Raw genomic sequence first — 17,596 nt, 5'->3', positions numbered from 1 at the left:
CAAACAGTCGAGCAGGGCACGGTAGAGGCTGTAGTGGGCCAGTAGGGCAAATGGGGGAGTTTTGATTTGTTGGCAGGCGGTGCATGGTCGAACATACTGCTGCACAAAGCGATACATTCCACACCAGAAATATCGTTGATGCAGCTTTGTGAAGGTTTTTAGGACACCGGCATGGGCGCTTTGAGGGTCAGCATGGACGTATGCGCACATATCGGAGTGCATGTGACGAGGGATAGCCAGAAGCCATTTCCGAGCGTCAGGCATATAGTTGTGGCGGTAGAGGGTGTTTTCTCACAGGGCAAAGTCGGATGCTTGATGGCGTAGCATTCATGTTGAAGGAACGACCGATGGAGTGGAAAGGTAGTCGAGCAGCAGGACAAGCAATGGGTCTTTGCGTTGCTCATAGGGCATGTCAATAGCGGTCAGCAGTGACGGGTCTGAGGTCGGAGAAGGAACAGGTAGAGTAGCCACATCAGGTGTCATTGGCAAGTGAAAGAGGATGTCAGCGTTGGAATGCTTTCGACCAGAGTGGTACACAACACGAATGTCATATTCCTGCAGGCAAAGCGCCCAACGGCCGAGGCAGCTTGACGGGTCTTTCAAGGAGGCGAGCCAACAAAGGGTGTGATGGTCAGTGATAATGCTGAAAGGGTAGCCGTAGAGATAAGGACGAAACTTGTCCAATGCCCAAATGATGGCTAAGCATTCCTTCTCTGTAATGGTATAATTCGTCTTGGCTTTTTTAAGGGTACGGCTGGCATAAGCCACGACGTGTTCTTCATTCAGTCAGTCAGTCAGTGTTTTATTTTCACCAAACAAAAACATCTGTGAAAAAGGGGAGATGGCGACAAAGCTGCGGATACTGCAGCTTGACTAAGCACCGTCCACCCTGTAGGAGCAATGACAGGGTAAATGTGCAAGCAAAAAGCGAAGAATTATACAAGCAAAAAGTGAATAATTAAAGTGACAGGGTAAACACACAAGCGAAAGCAAATAATTATTGTACACCGGTACGAAAAATAATTATAGTACATATAGCATCATATTCGCACATAATAAAGCAAGAGAAAACAAATGGCATTGTAGTTCTAAGCTAAGTGAAAACATAATGATATAAAGCAACACAATTTAAGAAATGCGCAGTTACAAAAACAAACTAATTACATTGCTGGGGTTTAGTGTTTTGATTTCAATGTCTTGCTGCTCATATGCATTAAGAGTGCTTAGTAATGTGCGGCTAAGCCTTTGCATTCCATAAATAGTGCATGAGAATGGAGTTTTCCAGGGTGGTTTATACCGATGGAAGTAAATACATTGGTGGGAAATCTTATATAGGTCAAACGAGACAGTGCTTCAATGAAAGAGCTCGTCAGCACAGCACTAACGTAAAGAATGGCTATGGGAGTCATTTAGCTGGACACTGTAACAAGTGTCCCTGCACCCCCATATTTGAAAAGACAAAATTCATAGGGAAAGGAAAGAGTAAGAAGGAAAGGGAAATAGTAGAGGCCTTTCATATAAGAAAGGAAGGCGATAAATGTGTAAGCACTCCCTCTCTTGCCTTGTCGGGAAAAGAAATCACATTTTTGGAAGAAAGATTAAAATGTTGATTTGCAGATGTTTTTGTGACTGATGTGCGCATGCCTATGCTGAAGAAGGTATAAATGTCCGGTGAATTTCAAATAAACTTCCACTTGGCAGTCAGCGCTTGTCTGTGCTATTTGTTTCCTTGTGTCCTCGTCTTTTTCGCGCTGTTTCACCTCAGTTCTAAATACATTGAGTATGTTCAAGATTTTCAAGTGTGAGAAATGTGTCAAGCTTCTCGCAATTTGCACTAATGTAGGATTGTAGCAGCCTGCATTCCCGCTCACTTGGGGTCAATTGAGGGTTCTCCCTCTAACCCTAACGAGGGCGCACACGAGGCCGCGCGAGAACTCACTGACCCGCCGCCTCAGCAGTCGCCCAGCCCCGCGGGGAACCCTTGCTTACGTTTAATGAGATCACCACGCACTAGTATCTGTCAAGACGGGTCTTCCCCCTCCCGCACCCCACCTTACGTAGGGCGCGGGCGGTTACCCTTCGACTTCTACAAGCCCGTGCATACCCTAACCTCGCGGTTCTTCATGCCATATACCCTGAAAGATATCCCAGTGCGGACTGCCCTGCCTGTGGACTAAGGGCAACATTGGACCATGTGTTGTGGGAGTGTGAAGCCATTGGCTCCTCCTTCAGCGAGGATAGGTGGGCTGCACTCTTGGGCAGCCCCGAACTCAACGACCAAACCCTGGCCGTCCAGAGTGCCCGCGATCGGGCCGTCAAGCTCGGCTTGGCGGTCCCTACGTGGGACTAGCCGGGTGGCGTGGGGTCTTCCCTGTGTCTCTCTGGACCAAAATAAAGTTACTTCACTCACTCACTCACTCGGCCTGCATTTGTATATATCGTTCGCCATAACAATTTTACGCTTAACAAAAAGTTGTCTGGTGTGTTCAAGGTATGGTATGTTTTCTATTGCCCTAATAGCTTGCTGAAGTATTTTTACCTTATTCAAATTGGTTAATGTAGTGTTTCCCCATTTTGAAGCACAGTAGTTCAAGCGAGCATGGAAGAGAGTTTGATAAATAAGTTGCTTCATGGTAAGAGGCAAAAGACATTGACAACAGTTTAAAGCACCAACCACGCGTCTCAGCTTCAAGCTAATCTTAAGCATTAAACGTTAAATTACTAGCCTATAAGTCGCTTATCTATTCAAAGCTAGAGTATGCGTCAGCGATATGGTCCCCGCAAAGTATGCTTCGTAGATGACCTTGAAGTGGTACAAAATCGTGCCATCAGATTTGTTCACTCATCTTATTCTCACGAAGTTACTACCCTCAAAGCGGAATCTGGGCTCCAAGCTTTATACCTCCGCTGACGCATAGCAATACTTTGTCTATCCTATAAGCTTTACTATTCATCACTTAGCAGTGCTCCTTACATCACACCGCCCGCATACATATCTCCTCGTTCTGGTCACTAGCTGCAAGTTTTCCGTACATGTGTGAGAACTGTTAATTTTTCAGCATCTTTTTTCCTCATGCAGTCAAAGACTGGAACTGCCTTCCTCACAATATCATCGCTTTCAGCTTGTCCATCATCTTTTTCTGCCAATGTGACTGAGCACCTGTTGTCACAAAATTGAGTCTTTTATTTATTCTTTATGAACACCACCCCTGCTGTAATACCCCCTAGAGGGGTCTTTAAGGTAAATAAATGAAATTAAATGGAAATCTGATCTATTTGCTCATTCCAGGATACATGTTCATTAAAAATTACTCCAAGTGTCTTAATTGGTTTGGTTACTGCAATTGTGTGTGGGCCTAGGGTAATATGGTTAGTTAACTGTAGGGATGTGCCAAGGGCTCGAAAAAGGACACATTTTGTTTTTGTTTCATTTACCGTTAAATTGTTTTTAGTTCACCAATCGTGAAGCTTATAACAAGTGTTTGCTGTTAGTACCTCGAGAGTACCTAACTTTTTTTCCAGTAAGAAATAGTGTGCAATCATCAGCATAAATGATAAATTTACAATCTTCATCACTGTTCATTATGTCATTGATGTAATATAAAAATAATACAGGTCCTAGAATGGTGCCTTGTGGCACTCGATTTTAATTTGTTGCGTGCGTGATTTAAAGCCATGTATTTCAATGTACTGAGACCGCGCACTCAAATACGGCTGAATAAGTTTGAGTGAGATTCCTCTAAATCCATAGCATTTTAATTTATTTAATAATAATTCATGACTTACGCGATCAAAGGCTTTACTGTAGTGCAAATTTAATGCAAGTGTTGAAAGCCTCTTTTCGATATTGTATAATATGATTTCTTCCTGTTCTAATAGAGCACATTTAGTTGAACGTTTCTTTTTGAAACCATATTGACGTTCGGTAATAAGATTGTACTTTCTGAAAAAGATATCAATTCTATCGTTTATTATTTTTTCAATACATTTAGAGAAAATGGGGAGTATATATATTGGTCAATAATCGCTTAAATTGTTTTTATCTCCTGTTTTGTATATAGTGGTAACTTTTACTAGCTGCATGAGCATTGGAAAAATACCTGTTGATAACACCAAGTTGTAGATATGTGTTTGTACTTCTGCTATGACATCTAATACATACTTTATTGATTGCATTTCTATGCCATCAGAATCACAGCTGCGGCTATATTTTATTCTACTGAATAGTGTAATTACTTCAGAACTGGAAGTTGGTTTAAGAAAAAGCGTGTTTGGTATCGGATTTATGCCGGTTGCTGTTTGTGGGCTGTGGCTGGTACTTCCTATTTTCACGAAGAAATGATTGAATTGTTCTGCAAGCGCAATTCCATTTAATGTTTTTCATTCTGTTTCCAGATTATCGGTATTAGTGGGAGTGGCTCCTTGATTCAGTACTTCATTTAGTTTTTTTTCATATGGTATTGCATCGCTCTGGACGTTGTGGATCGATGATGTGGTAGTAGCAGTCCCTTTTTGCCCTTTATTTTTCTTTATTCAACTTATTTCTAAGTATTGTATTCGGCCCATAAGACTGCATTGCGTGTTTTAATGAACTGCTGGTAAAGCCTGTCTTTATGGTTTATCTGTCGCTTGAGATAGTTTATCTATGGTTTCCATAATTTGTTTGGTCTGTGATATGTCTTAAGAGAAAACGATTCAAAGTAAAGTTCTTTAAATGTTGTTATAAAGTTATTATATGACTTGTTTGTATCTCCATCGGTCAAAATATCATTCCAATCCAATTGCTTGATATGGTGCCTAAAGTGCTCCAATGTTCCAGATGTCACTGAGTGGTACAAGAATTCCTCTGGTTTCACGTATGCCGGGTTGGTGTGCATTTTTAGGAAAACAAATATAGGCAAGTGATCGCTTATGTCGCAACTTAACACCCCTGAAATTCTTTCTTCTGTCATAGAATTGGTAACAAACGTGTCTAGCAACGACATTGTTGATTCAGTAACTCGTGTTGGCATTGTAATGACATGTTTAAAAGAGTTGTACTCAAGCACTGATAAAAATTGATTACTTGTAACTGAGTTCAAGACATTCATATTAAAATCTTCACCGACAGTAAGCATATAATTCATAGCTTTACATCCATACATAACCTTCATAGCAGAATGCGATCAATAAATGTTAGGAAATGAGCCATAGAACCGCTAGGAGGGCGATACAGAACAGCAAATATATTTCTACCCTTCTTGATACATAAGGCTTCGTAGTTTTTTATCATCATCATCATCAGCCTGGTTACGCCCACTGCAGGGCAAAGGCCTCTCCCATATTTCTCCAACAACCCCGGTCACGTACTAATTGTGGCCATGCTGTCCCTGCAAACTTCTTAATCTCATCCGCCCACCTAACTTTCTGCCGCCCCCTGCTACGCTTCCCTTCCCTTGGAATCCAGTCCGTGACCCTTAATGACCATCGGTTATCTTCCCTCCTCATTACATGTCCTGCCCATGCCCATTTCTTTTTCTTGATTTCAACTAAGATGCCATTAACTCGCGTTTGTTCCCTCACCCAATCTGCTCTTTTCTTATCCCTTAACGTTACACCTATCATTCTTCTTTCCATAGCTCGTTGCGTCGTCCTCAATTTGAGTAGAACCCTTTTCGTAAGCCTCCAGGTTTCTGCCCCGTAGGTGAGTAGTGGTAAGACACAGCTATTATACGCTTTTCTCTTGAGGGATAATGGCAACCTGCTGTTCATGATCTGAGAATGCCGGCCAAACGCACCCCAGCCCATTCTTATTCTTCTGATTATTGCCGTCTCATGATCCGGATCCGCAGTGACTAGCTGCCCTAAGTAGATGTATTCCCTTACGACTTCCAGTGCCTCGCTGCCTATTGTAAATTGCTGTTCTCTTCCGAGACTGTTAAACATTACTTTAGTTTTCTGTAGATTAATTTTCAGACCTGCTCTTCTGCTTTGCCTCTCCAGGTCAGTGAGCATGCATTGCAGTTGGTCTCCTGAGTTACTAAGCAAGGCAATATCATCAGTGAATTGCAAGTTACTAAGGTATTCTCCATTAACTTTTATACCCATTTCTTCCCAATCCAGGTCTCTGAATACACCTTGTAAACACGCTGTGAATAGCATAGGAGAGATCGTATCTCCCTGCCTGATGCCTTTCTTTATTGGGATTTTGTTGCTTTGTTTATGGAGGACTACGGTGGCTGTGGAGCCGCTATAGATATGTTTCAGTATTTTTACATACGGCCCGTCTACACCCTGATTCCGTAATGCCTCCATGACTGCTGAGGTTTCGACAGAATCAAATGCTTTCTTGTAATCAATGAACGCTATATATAAGGGTTGGTTATATTCCGCACATTTCTCTATCACCTGATTGATAGTGTGAATATGATCTATTGTTGAGTAGCCTTAACGGAATCCTGCCTGGTCCATTGCTTGACAGAAGTCTAAGGTGTTCCTGATTCTATTTGCGATTACCTTAGTAAATATTTTGTAGGCAACGGACAGTAAGCTGATCGGTCTATAATTTTTCAAGTCTTTGGCGTCCCCTTTCTTATGGATTAGGATTATGTTAGCGTTTTTCCAAGATTCCGGTACGCTCGACGTTATGAGGCATTGCGTATACAGGGTGGCCAGTTTCTCTAGAACAATTTGCCCACCATCCTTCAACAAATCTGCTGTTACCTGATCCTCCCCAGTTGCCTTCCCCTTTTGCATATCTCCCAAGGCTTTCTTTACTTCTTCCGGCGTTACCAGTGGGATTTCGAATTCCTCTAGACTATTTTCTCTTCCATTGTCGTCGTGGGTGCCACTGGTACTGTATAAATCTCTATAGAACTCCTCAGCCACTTGAACTATCTCATCCATATTAGTAATGATATTGCCGGCTTTGTCTCTTAACGCATACATCCGATTCTTCCCAATTCCTAGTTTCTTCTTCACTGTCTTTAGGCTTCCTCCGTTCCTGAGAGCATGTTCAATTCTATCCATATTATACTTCCTTATGTCAGCTGTCTTACGCTTGTTGATTAACTTCGAAAGTTCTGCCAGTTCTATTCTAGCTGTAGGGTTAAGAGGCTTTCATACATTGGCGTTTCTTGATCAGATCTTTCGTCTCCTGCGATAGTTTACTGGTATCCTGTCTAACGGAGTTACCACTGACTTCTATTGCACGCTCCTTAATGATGCCCACAAGGTTGTCTTTCATTGCTTCAACACTAAGGTCCTCTTCCTGAGCTAAAGCCGAATACCTGCTCTGTAGCTTGATCTGGAATTCCTCTATTTTTCCTCTTACCCCTAACTCATTGATCGGCTTCTTATGTACCAGTTTCTTCCGTTCCCTTCTCAGGTCTAGGCTAATTCGAGTTCTTACCATCCTGTGGTCACTGCAGCGCACCTTGCCGAGCGCGTCCACATCTTGTATGATGCCAGGGTTAGCGTAGAGTATGGTCTATTTCATTTCTAGTCTCGCCGTTCGGGCTCCTCCACGTCCACTTTCGGCTATCCCGCTTGCGGAAGAAGGTATTCATTATCCTCATATTATTCTGTTCCGCAAACTCTACTAATAACTCTCCCCTGATATTCCTAGTGCCTATGCCATATTCCCCCACTGCCTTGTCTCCAGCCTGCTTCTTGCCTACCTTGGCATTAAAGTCGCCCATTAGTATAGTGTATTTAGTTTTCACTCTACCCATCGCCGATTCCACGTCTTCATAGAAGCTTTCAACTTCCTGGTCATCATGACTGGATGTAGGGTCGTGCGCCTGTACAATCTTCATTCTGTACCTCATATTAAGTTTCACAACAAGACCTGCCACCCTCTCGTTAATGCTGTAGAATTCCTGTATGTTACCAGCTATATTCTTATTAATCAGGAATCCAACGCCTAGTTCTCTTCTCTCCGCTAATCCCCGGTAGCGCAGGACGTGCCCGCTTTTTAGCACTGTATATGCTTCTTTTGGCATCCTAACTTCACTGAGCCCTATTATATCCCATTTACTGCCCTCTAATTCCTCCAATAGCACTGCTAGACTCGCCTCACTAGATAACGTTCTAGCGTTAAACGTTGCCAGGTTCATATTACAATGGCGGCCTGTCCGGAGCCAGTGATTCTTAGCACCCTCTGTTGCGTCGCAGGTCTGACCGCCACCGTGGTCAGTTGCTTCACAGCTGCTGGGGACTGAGGGCCGGGGTTTGATTGTGTTGTTCATATAGGAGGTTGTGGCCAAGTACTGCACCAGGGTGGCCAATCCTGCTCTGGTGAGGGAGTGCGTTACCGGTTCTGGTCACTGGGATCAGGCCACGCTCCAGGCCTGTTTATGCAATTTTATCACACGTGGATCTTTTTTTTAGTCCGGTGGAAAATTGCCAGCACCGGGTTGAACCCCGGCAACATGAAATGTTCTGACTCACTAGTATACCACGTTTATTTGAACATTAAAAGGTCAGAGTTTATGGTACATGATTCCAACAACAAAGTGATGTGATGTTTTTTTGGTTGAAGTGACCGTGCGTTTAAGTGCATCACTTTGAACAACGTAATGCTGTTTTTTCTTGATTTCACAACGTGCTGAATGTTTTCAAGGGTGATATAACTAGCTGACATAACATTGCGAATAGACATCATCGATTGCTTCTGAAACTACAATTGTTAAGTGCTGCTAATCTTTTCTACATCACTTTCACGACAGATAGCAATGATAGGTGACGTCTCTGTGCGACGAGCAAAGATGTTCCCATTCCTTGTTCAAACGAACTTCCAATCTTTTTTGCGCTTTCGGAAAATTCCCATCCCCAGGATTTTTTTCTTTTACGGGCACAAGTGCTCACTTATATAGATTGGAGCATCGTTTTGCAATCTGATGGTAGCGTTTGTTATCTTCTTTTCTTGAGCAGTGTTGAGAACCTTTTAACATTTTTCAAGGCATTGAAACTGGACAATGATGTTTGGTTTATCTTTATCTTTAGTCTGCATCCTGTGGCACACATCGATGTTACAGGCTGATATGGGTTCTCCGATAGCTTCACCAACTTTCATCAGGAGCTGTGCAAGGTTTTCATTACCTGCCTTTACTATTCCCTTGATTTCAATGTTTAGATTTTGTGAGTATTGCTCCGGTTTTAGTATGTTTATTTGACAGTCAGAAAAATCTTTTTCGAGAGCGTTGATCCTGAGTTTGAGAGCACCATTTTTCTTCTTATTACCTTTGTTCTCGTTCAGAACAAAGTCAAGTTAATGGCTTGCATCATCGAGACTTGTGCTAACATAATTGAAGCTAGACTTTATTTCTTCAAATTCTGCATGCATTTTTCATTCATCTGTGCGCATGCTTCATTCGACAGCATCTTTTGTGCTTTTCCACTCGGCTCTCATTTCTTCTTTAAAATCTTGCAACAGCTTTGCGAACTCTTTTGACACGATAGGTACAACAAACACACACAGGAAAGAAAGGGCAAAGGGCAGCAGCGACAGTGGCTAAATATTATACTAGCTATACCAGATCAATGCAAAAACATGGGCACCAACCTGGAAAATGCAATGGATGCTTGCAAAAATGTGCGTACACCGCTGTCACTGCTGCCAAAATGCTTATACATGGGGCGGTGCCAGATATATGAGGACCAGACGCCGTGACCAGTTGAAGCGTCGTCTGCCAGTCGTTGCTTGTAGTCAGTTGTCGTGCTCTTTCGCACGCGTCGATAAGATAGTGGTTTCTGCAGCCATTCAGCAGTGCTCGGCAGTTCTCGATATCCCTCGGTGCTACGCTCGGGAAAATGCAATGGATGCTTGTAAAAACGTGCGTACACCGCTGTCACTGCTGCCAGAATGCCGATCCATGGGGCGGTGCCAGATACACGAGGACCAGACGTCGGGACCTGTTGAAGCCTCGCCTGCCAGTCGTCGCTTGTGGTCAGTCGTCGTGCTCTTTCGCATGCGTCAATAAGATAGTGGTTTCGGCAGCCGTTCAGCAGTGCTCGGCAGTTCTCAATACCCTTCGGTGCTACGCTCGGGAAAATGCAATGGATGCTTGTAAAAACATGCGTACACCTCTGTCACCGCTGTGGCTTTTTGTTGGGCCAAGACCTCACCGAGGCCGACACCACTGGCGTCAGTGTGAAACTCTGTCGGCGTAGTCAGGTCGTAATGGTGAAGAATCTTCGGTGCAGTCAGCAACTCGCATAACTTGTCAAAGGCTTCATCGCGTGCTGATGACCACGTGGAAATGCCTTTGCTTGTGGTAAGCAACTTCGTCAAGGGTGCGATAATAAAGGCAAAGTTCCGCATGAAGTGTCGAAAATAAGAGCACAGGATATGGAACTGCCCAGGGCCTTGATAGATGTGGGCTTTGGAAACTCGGCAACTGCGCGGAGCTTGTTGGGATCAAGAAGGATGCCGTGTTTCAGTTAATGCTGTGTTTCAATTAAATGTCGTGTTTCAGTTAAAGACAGTTAATGTTCGGGCAGCGAAATGGCACTTCTTGAGGTTGAGCTGTAGGCCAGCTGAAGTGAGACAGGTCAGGATGTCATGCATACGGGCGAGATGTGTCGGAAAATTCTGTGAGAAAACAACTATGTCATCCAGGTAACATAAACAAGTTTTCCACTTTGTCCGCGAAGGATAGTATCAATCAAGCACCCGAAGGTAGTGGGAGCATTGCAGAGCCCGAAAGGGATAACGCTAAACTCGTACAGGTCATCGGAAGTGATGAAAGCTGTCTTTGGGTTGTCAGCCTCAGCCATGGCAACCTTCCAATAGCCAAAGCGGAGATCTAAAGACAAGAAGTATTCGGCATCTTGCAGACAGTAAAGAGCATCATTGATCCGAGGTAGTGGGTAGACACCTTTTTTTGTAATCCTGTTGAGGCGGTGATAATCGATACACAACCGAATGGTGCCATCTTTTTTTCTCACTCGAACGACAGGTGACGACCATGGGCTTTGAGAAGGCTGTATGATACCATGCTGCAGCATGTCGTCCGCTTATTCCATGATAACTCAGCGCCCTTCTGCAGAAACGCAATACGCACACTATTGCAAGGGGGCATGGGAACCAGTGTCGATAGTATGAGCGACACTTGTCGTGCGATCCAAGGATTTGTTCTGATAGAGAAAATTAACGACGTACCTCTGCAAGTCATGCTGATTTTAAAGGCCCTTTCGCTTACGAATGCCCATGAAAAAAAAGCTGTGTTGACTAAAGGGCAACATCAAGAAGTTTCGGTTTTAAATCCCGCAGCCCCTACGTCGTCTGGCAACTGATATGCATTGGAAATCGAATCCAATCCAATGCGAGGCATATCGCTCGGTCGGTTACAGTGCCTAGAATATACTCTAGTGCACCGTCCACAGAGCGTCTGCAACGCGCAACGTTGGCACGGGCAGTGATGCCTGCCGCTGCGGGCCACCAGACGGCGATGCCTGTCGGCACCATGCTAAACCGTGGGGAGTTCGAATGGTGTTCGTTTCTGATGCGTTGATTGCAATGCGTAGTTCAGTTCGCGCCTTGCTGCCGCTTTCGTTGCAGTCTTTTCTTCTTGTGAGTGGGTGTTTTGCGTCTATGTGTGCACTCGTCTGTCAAAAGAAACTTTAAACAGGTCGCGAAACTGCAATTTCCCAGACAGACGTGGAAAGAAACGGCTCCTTTCATTACCCAGCGTGTCCGCAGACCCCGAATGTATCGCGGATTGAGACAAGAACATAACAGAGGCAGATCGCCGGGCAAATGGGGAGGCTCGCGTCGTGTCTCGCTGAAGTCCGCCCATGCCCAAAGCCACCTATCTTTTTTTGGGTGGCTTTGCCATGCCTTAGCATGGTCCGGCACGGATGGATGGGTGGATGTTATGAGCGTCCCCTTTGGAACGGGGCGGTGGGTTGCGCCACCAAGCTCTTGCTACTATGCTGCCTAATATCCTACCTAGGTTAACCAATGAAAAAAGAAAAGATAAAAAACACTATGAACTACCACGTCCAAATTTTCTGATCCCCTATTGCGAACTGTGTTTTTGTACGTCTCCGTCTTTTGTCGTTTCCTTACTTTTCTTCCACCAATCCTCCAATCGCCTCTTACTAATGTCTATTGCGGACCTTGAAGCTTTAATTTGATTGCCTGCATTGCTAGCCTGTATATTACCGATGTAATGGTCAACGGTCCATACGAGTGAATTCTGTCTTTCTCCCCCTTACCTTTATAAATTAAATTCATTCTACTTTGTCGCCAACTGTCTGGTATTCGTCTATCTCTTAAAGTTTTTTCCACTGATTTCACCAGAGCTTCCTTACTTTTTGGTCCCAGTTCATTTATCAGCCTAACGGGCACCTTGTCTAGCCCTGTGGCTGTGCGCTTAGGAATTTTCTCTTCCGCTTTCTTCCAGTTTAAATTTGTCAGCACCAGCTTCTTCTCCACTTGGATCTCTTTCATGCTCTTTTTTTCATCAAGTACAACCTCGTCATTGCCTTGGAAGGATTCGGCTGTTGCGTTTCGGATGTAATTTATTGCCACTTCTCCTTCCAGTCTGTTTTCATCTTCGTCTAGGATATGTTGTTGTATTGTTGCTGACTTCCTGCCTAATAATTTTATATGTGATTCCAAAATATTCTAGGTGCGGCCTTCTTTTTCTCATATATTTCTGACAATCAACGTTCACTTTCACCTTTTAATTTTGCTTGCACCAGTATTTGAACCATAGACTTTTTCTTCCGATATATTTCCGATTTACTGGTTACTTCATCCTGTGGCAACTGCGCCTTCTTTGCCTGCCTGTGCTTTCGAGATGCTTTCTGTCGTTCGGCGATCGCTTCTCGTATCTCCTTGTTCCACCAGCTTTTCGGTTTCTTTTTTCCTTTCCAACGAACATGTTGTTTCTCTTTCCGTATTTCTGTCGTTATTACACTTAGAAGCTCACCATATTCCCACTCCTTACTGGGCCACTTGCCAAGTTCTTCTTCAACTCTAGCGACTATATTTGCTATTTGTTCAGCGTTCAAATTTGGACTGGCCATTGTGCTTTTCTTGCTATCTTTCCCAACTACATATCCCATTTTCAAAATGATGCGTTTATGGTCACTCCCTATGCTGCTAAACCCTTTCTCATCGATGACCATTTCTCTCAACTTATCATGAATTCCTTCTGTCATCAAACAGTAATCAATGGTCGATTGCCGGTTTCCCACTTCCCACGTGATCTGTCCTTCACACTTAGGCCCTGTATTCACGATCACGAGGTTATGTTGCTCGCAAAGGTCTAGCATTGACTTCCCGTTTTTGTCGGTATAGCCATCTAAATCCTGTATGTGGGCATTCATGTCACCTAATAGGACAATCTCAGCACCATTCCCGAAACCCTTAATATCAGCGCTTATGCATTCCACTAACTCTTTATTCTTCTCTGTGCAATTTTTTCCGGTCCACAAATACGTAACTCCCAGCCAAGTTTTTTTCCCACTCATTGTACCTGATAACCAAAGATGCTCTTGACATTGTGAATTTACTCTTTTCCTTTTGGATGGATGAGCATTCCGACTCCCCCTCTCTTTCTTTCCGACTTAGTTCTGTTGCACCCTTCCCATACATAATTCTCAATAACTGGCGGCTCTTCTGAGTCTCTAAGGTGTGTTTTGTAACCGCATACACCCCTATTTGTTATCTATGTAACTGCTCCTCAATCTCTGCCCACTTTTCCTTTCTTCTGCCGCCCTGCATGTTTATGTAGCCTATGGAATGGCGAGCTCTTGTTCTTGCATTCCTCCTTCTTCTGTTATCGACGGCGATGCTCTTCTGATGTTCCCCTAGGGGACCTTCTTCATTACTACCTACTCTGTCCTCCTGAGTGCCCGCGGACCCCCTAGAAAAGCAACAGCGCGACCCTCAAGTCGCCAGCCCACTTCTCGTGCTAGCCTGTAATTGAAGTGAATCCCATCTCGTTTAAAACCACCACAACTTCTCACTTCCCTGTTTACTTCGACAACCTCGAAGCCCTTCTCTCAGCTCATTTTCTATATTTCCTCATTGGCAGCCATTACGGCTCTTTGTACGTGTCTGTCACACACAGGCACCTCCGGCACCGTGCACACCACGATCTGCACTGGAGGGGATAGCTCGCGCAAGTCGTCCACCCCCTTCGCCAAGCGCTGGGCTAGTCCTAGCCCTTTCCTGTTTAGGACGTCATTTAGCCCACCTGCTACTACGACAAGGTTGCGTACGTGGGCATTTTCCGTGAGCTTTTCTTTTGCTCGCTCCATGACAGCACTCACTGTCTGCCCTGGAAATGTGCCCACCGCCACTCTTTTGTCGCCTTTCACCCTCTCCACAATTGCTTTTGAGCACCCAGCCATGTTTGAGTCGCCAGCGATAATCACCCTTTCACTCTCTCCTACCTCTCCCTGCTTCCCTGTGTCCTTTTCCGTGTGATTCTGACTCGACAAAGGGCATTGTCCCATGGGCTCCTGCTTTTTCTGCGTGGCCTCAAGGTAGGTGCCGCTCTTTCCAGCTTCCTGTGGCTGCAGCGTCGCCGCACTCGGGGCGTGTTGCGCTGCTTCACTATAGCTACGCCGGCACAGTCTCGTAGTACAGCACACCAAGTGGCCAGCGGTGGGAGGCGTCACTCTCGGTGCTACCGCGACACCCGCGCTCGGTGAACTAGTGAGTGCTCTTTTAGGCACTATAGTTATACCGCCTGTCGGCCTCGTGCGTGCCATTTCAGTGAAATTCGCGTTTGCGTTGTGTGTTTGCTTTGACAAGATGCCGGGCGGGAAGTGCAAGTTTCAGTCTGCGTGGCTGCAACATACGAACTATCGTCACTGGGTGAGACCGGAACCAAGCGATCCTTATCGAGCCAAGTGCGCAATATGTCAGAAGACGGTCGACATTGCAACGATGGGGGAATCTGCCTTGAAGAGTCACCAGAAAGGCGCGAAGCACCGATCCAAAACTGCAGCAGGTGAGGGCTGCTCATCCGTTGCAAGTTTCGTGCAAGCGGGAAATCTGATGTCCGCGGCTCCTTGTAAGCGTGAAACCACGGCAACTTCCTCTCGGGCTGCGACACTTGACGAAGACTGCAGAAAGCTAATGTGACCATATTCTATAGAACCCAAAGTGGGACGCGCGCGGGGGGGGGGGGGGGGGGTAGGCAGGTAGGTAGGCAGGTAGGTAGGCAGGTAGGTAGGCAGGTAGGTAGGCAGGTAGGTAGGCAGGTAGGTAGGCAGGTAGGTAGGCACGTAGGTAGGCACGAAGAGACCATTGAATCACACATTTTTATTTCAAACAGGCAAAAGCCATTTTCGTTTTTCTAAATCAACCCGTGCGAAAAGTCTCTCCTTCATTAATACTTCTGGCTGGAATGTATTTTCTTTAGCAAATGTTCCTTTTTGCAAAGATGCGCAAAGTATTGCTCGCACGTCATGCGTCCATTTACCTTTAGCACAAGCATGGCTTTTAGTGTCGCCACTTTAAGCTGCGTCTTCTCTGCGGTCCATATCTTGTTCATGAGAGAAAACACCCTCTCTACTGGTGCATTTGTACCTGGCAGGCACATGGAATATTCCAGCACGGTCATCAAGTTCTCACAAGGCACATCATTCTTATCGAAGTGCCCGAGAATCTCCACCCAGCATTCCCCAACAGATGTTTTCTGCGCCTTCCTTTCCTTAATTTTTTCAGCGGTCACATAATGTGAAACATTATTGATTTCATCAAACATGGCATTCTCATCAACAGTGACATGATTGAACTCTGAAGTTATGAGTTCTACAGTTACCTGCACGTCATACTAGCATGGGGGTGACCCAAGCAAGACCTATAGAAGGCTTCTGACTTCATCAAACTGCTGGCACCATCGGTTGAGGTATGACGCGCAAGTTGCATAAAACTTCACCCCAGTATTCACAACCTGTTCTCTTCGAACTTGTCTCTGTTCTTCGAGCTCTGTTGCCCTTGAGCGCACACTTGATGGCAGAAATGATTGCTCAGATCTTTCTTGCACTTTGGTCTGCAGCTGGCTTAAGGCACTGTATACTTCCACAGCTGTCTTCGTGTCTCCTTCAATTTGGAGTACAATAGCTTCAAACATAGCAGCTTGACTATGCAGAAAATAGAGCCAGAGCTCTCCACATGGGTCTTCGAAAAACGACTTGATGAGAGACGGACACTTGTCTATGGACAAAAAATATGCCTTTAAAGCTGGATAGAGCTTTAGGACCCTCTCAACAGCTGGCATCAATGCCAACCTTGCTATAGCCCAGAAGCTGCTGGTACTCCACTGATGCAAAATCACAAAACTCTTTGAAACACTCCACCCTGACCATGTAAATGTAAAAACACGAGTAGATTTTCACAATCACGGCCTCAATATCCAATGGTAGGCAATCGGCAGCAGTCTGAACGGTGTTGTGCACTATGGACGCAGCGCAGCCAATTCCAAGGATCTTGTGATCCATAGAATCTTGCAATCTCGAGAACACATTGTTCTTCCCGTTTCGCGCAGCACCACCAAAGTTGCAATTTGCGTTATTGGCACTGAAAGCAACTAGCTTTGATGTGACTTGGTTGGCTTCGAGTGCGTCCATTATGTACTGGCTCACCATTGCTGAAGTCTCACCTGGCAAGGTGTTAATCTCAAGGAGCTTCGTCTGCACTCCTGCAGCAGCGGTGAAATAGCGCACCATTATTGGGAGCACCTTCAAATCCTTGTGGTTGGAAGCATCACAGAACACTGAGATAAATTTAGCCTCCTGCAGGTCTGTCTTCAATTCTTCCTCTGCAGACGGGGCAAGCACATTCAAAGCAATCACTTCTGCCTTTGTGCGAGCGCAGGAAAATTTTTCATTGAACAATTTCTGCACAAGCTTTGAAGTGCAGTCTATTGATCGGAAACTATGGTTGTGAACGACTGTGTGGAAGGCGAATACACCCTCTGATGCAGCAAGTTGGAGCTCCTTTTCCCCGGCACATTCCTGTCTAAAGAACCAGGTTACTGCACTGGAACTAGCAGCCGCCGACACACACTGTTTGTGCTTGACAGAGCTGATGTGTTTTAGTACATCCGAACGTCCACATGTATCACAGCGCACATCCGCCTCTGACTTAGTTTTCTTGATGAAGGGGTACTCTTTTCCCAGCTGTTCCGTGAATTTGCACTTGCGTTTGGGCATTGTCGCCGCCAACACGACGAAACAAGTCGAAAACCCAAAAACAAAGCTCATAAAGCGACTTCAAGGCACCGTCAACCATGCCATCAACAAATCGGGACAGTTGACTTTGATTATGGCTGCCGCTTGCTGGACAACGCAAGCCTCCGAGCTAGCATGGAAGCAAGCCTTGTTTGGCCTATCCAATATCCAGCCAGCCATGCAAGCAGACAAGAGTTTGGGGAGGCCACGGTCAGGCATTGCTGCCGTACTGTGATGGATAGAGCGGATAAAGCCACTAGTGATGGAGACAAGGTATCTTTCTAGGCCGTTCCGAAAACATACGATTTGAAAAGCAGAAAAAGGAAAAAATAAACTTGCTCGCGTTGCTCGCACCGCCCACGTTTCAAAGGAGATGATCCTGAGAGCTATTTATCAACCAGCGCTTCGTTCGGGA

The 17,596-nt window shown here is 45.1% G+C and overlaps 2 protein-coding genes and 1 pseudogene across 14 annotated transcripts in view; 2 read left to right on the top strand and 1 right to left on the bottom strand.

The window, feature by feature from the left end:
• Positions 1–17,596, top strand: part of LOC135917043 (G/T mismatch-specific thymine DNA glycosylase-like) — a 436,020-nt gene that overhangs the window by 41,712 nt on the left and 376,712 nt on the right. The window lies entirely within an intron of this gene.
• Positions 1–17,596, top strand: part of LOC139061400 (uncharacterized) — a 29,509-nt pseudogene that overhangs the window by 9,762 nt on the left and 2,151 nt on the right.
• Positions 16,216–17,163, bottom strand: LOC135917045 (uncharacterized). Its single transcript, XM_065450539.1, has one exon. The coding sequence runs from the start codon at positions 17,161–17,163 to the stop codon at positions 16,216–16,218; it is 948 nt and encodes a 315-aa protein (XP_065306611.1).

Source organism: Dermacentor albipictus, chromosome 6 (genome assembly GCF_038994185.2).
Source record: "Dermacentor albipictus isolate Rhodes 1998 colony chromosome 6, USDA_Dalb.pri_finalv2, whole genome shotgun sequence".
In the NCBI taxonomy this organism is placed as follows: Eukaryota; Metazoa; Arthropoda; class Arachnida; order Ixodida; family Ixodidae; genus Dermacentor; species Dermacentor albipictus.
This window is presented reverse-complemented; position numbering and strand designations above follow the sequence as displayed.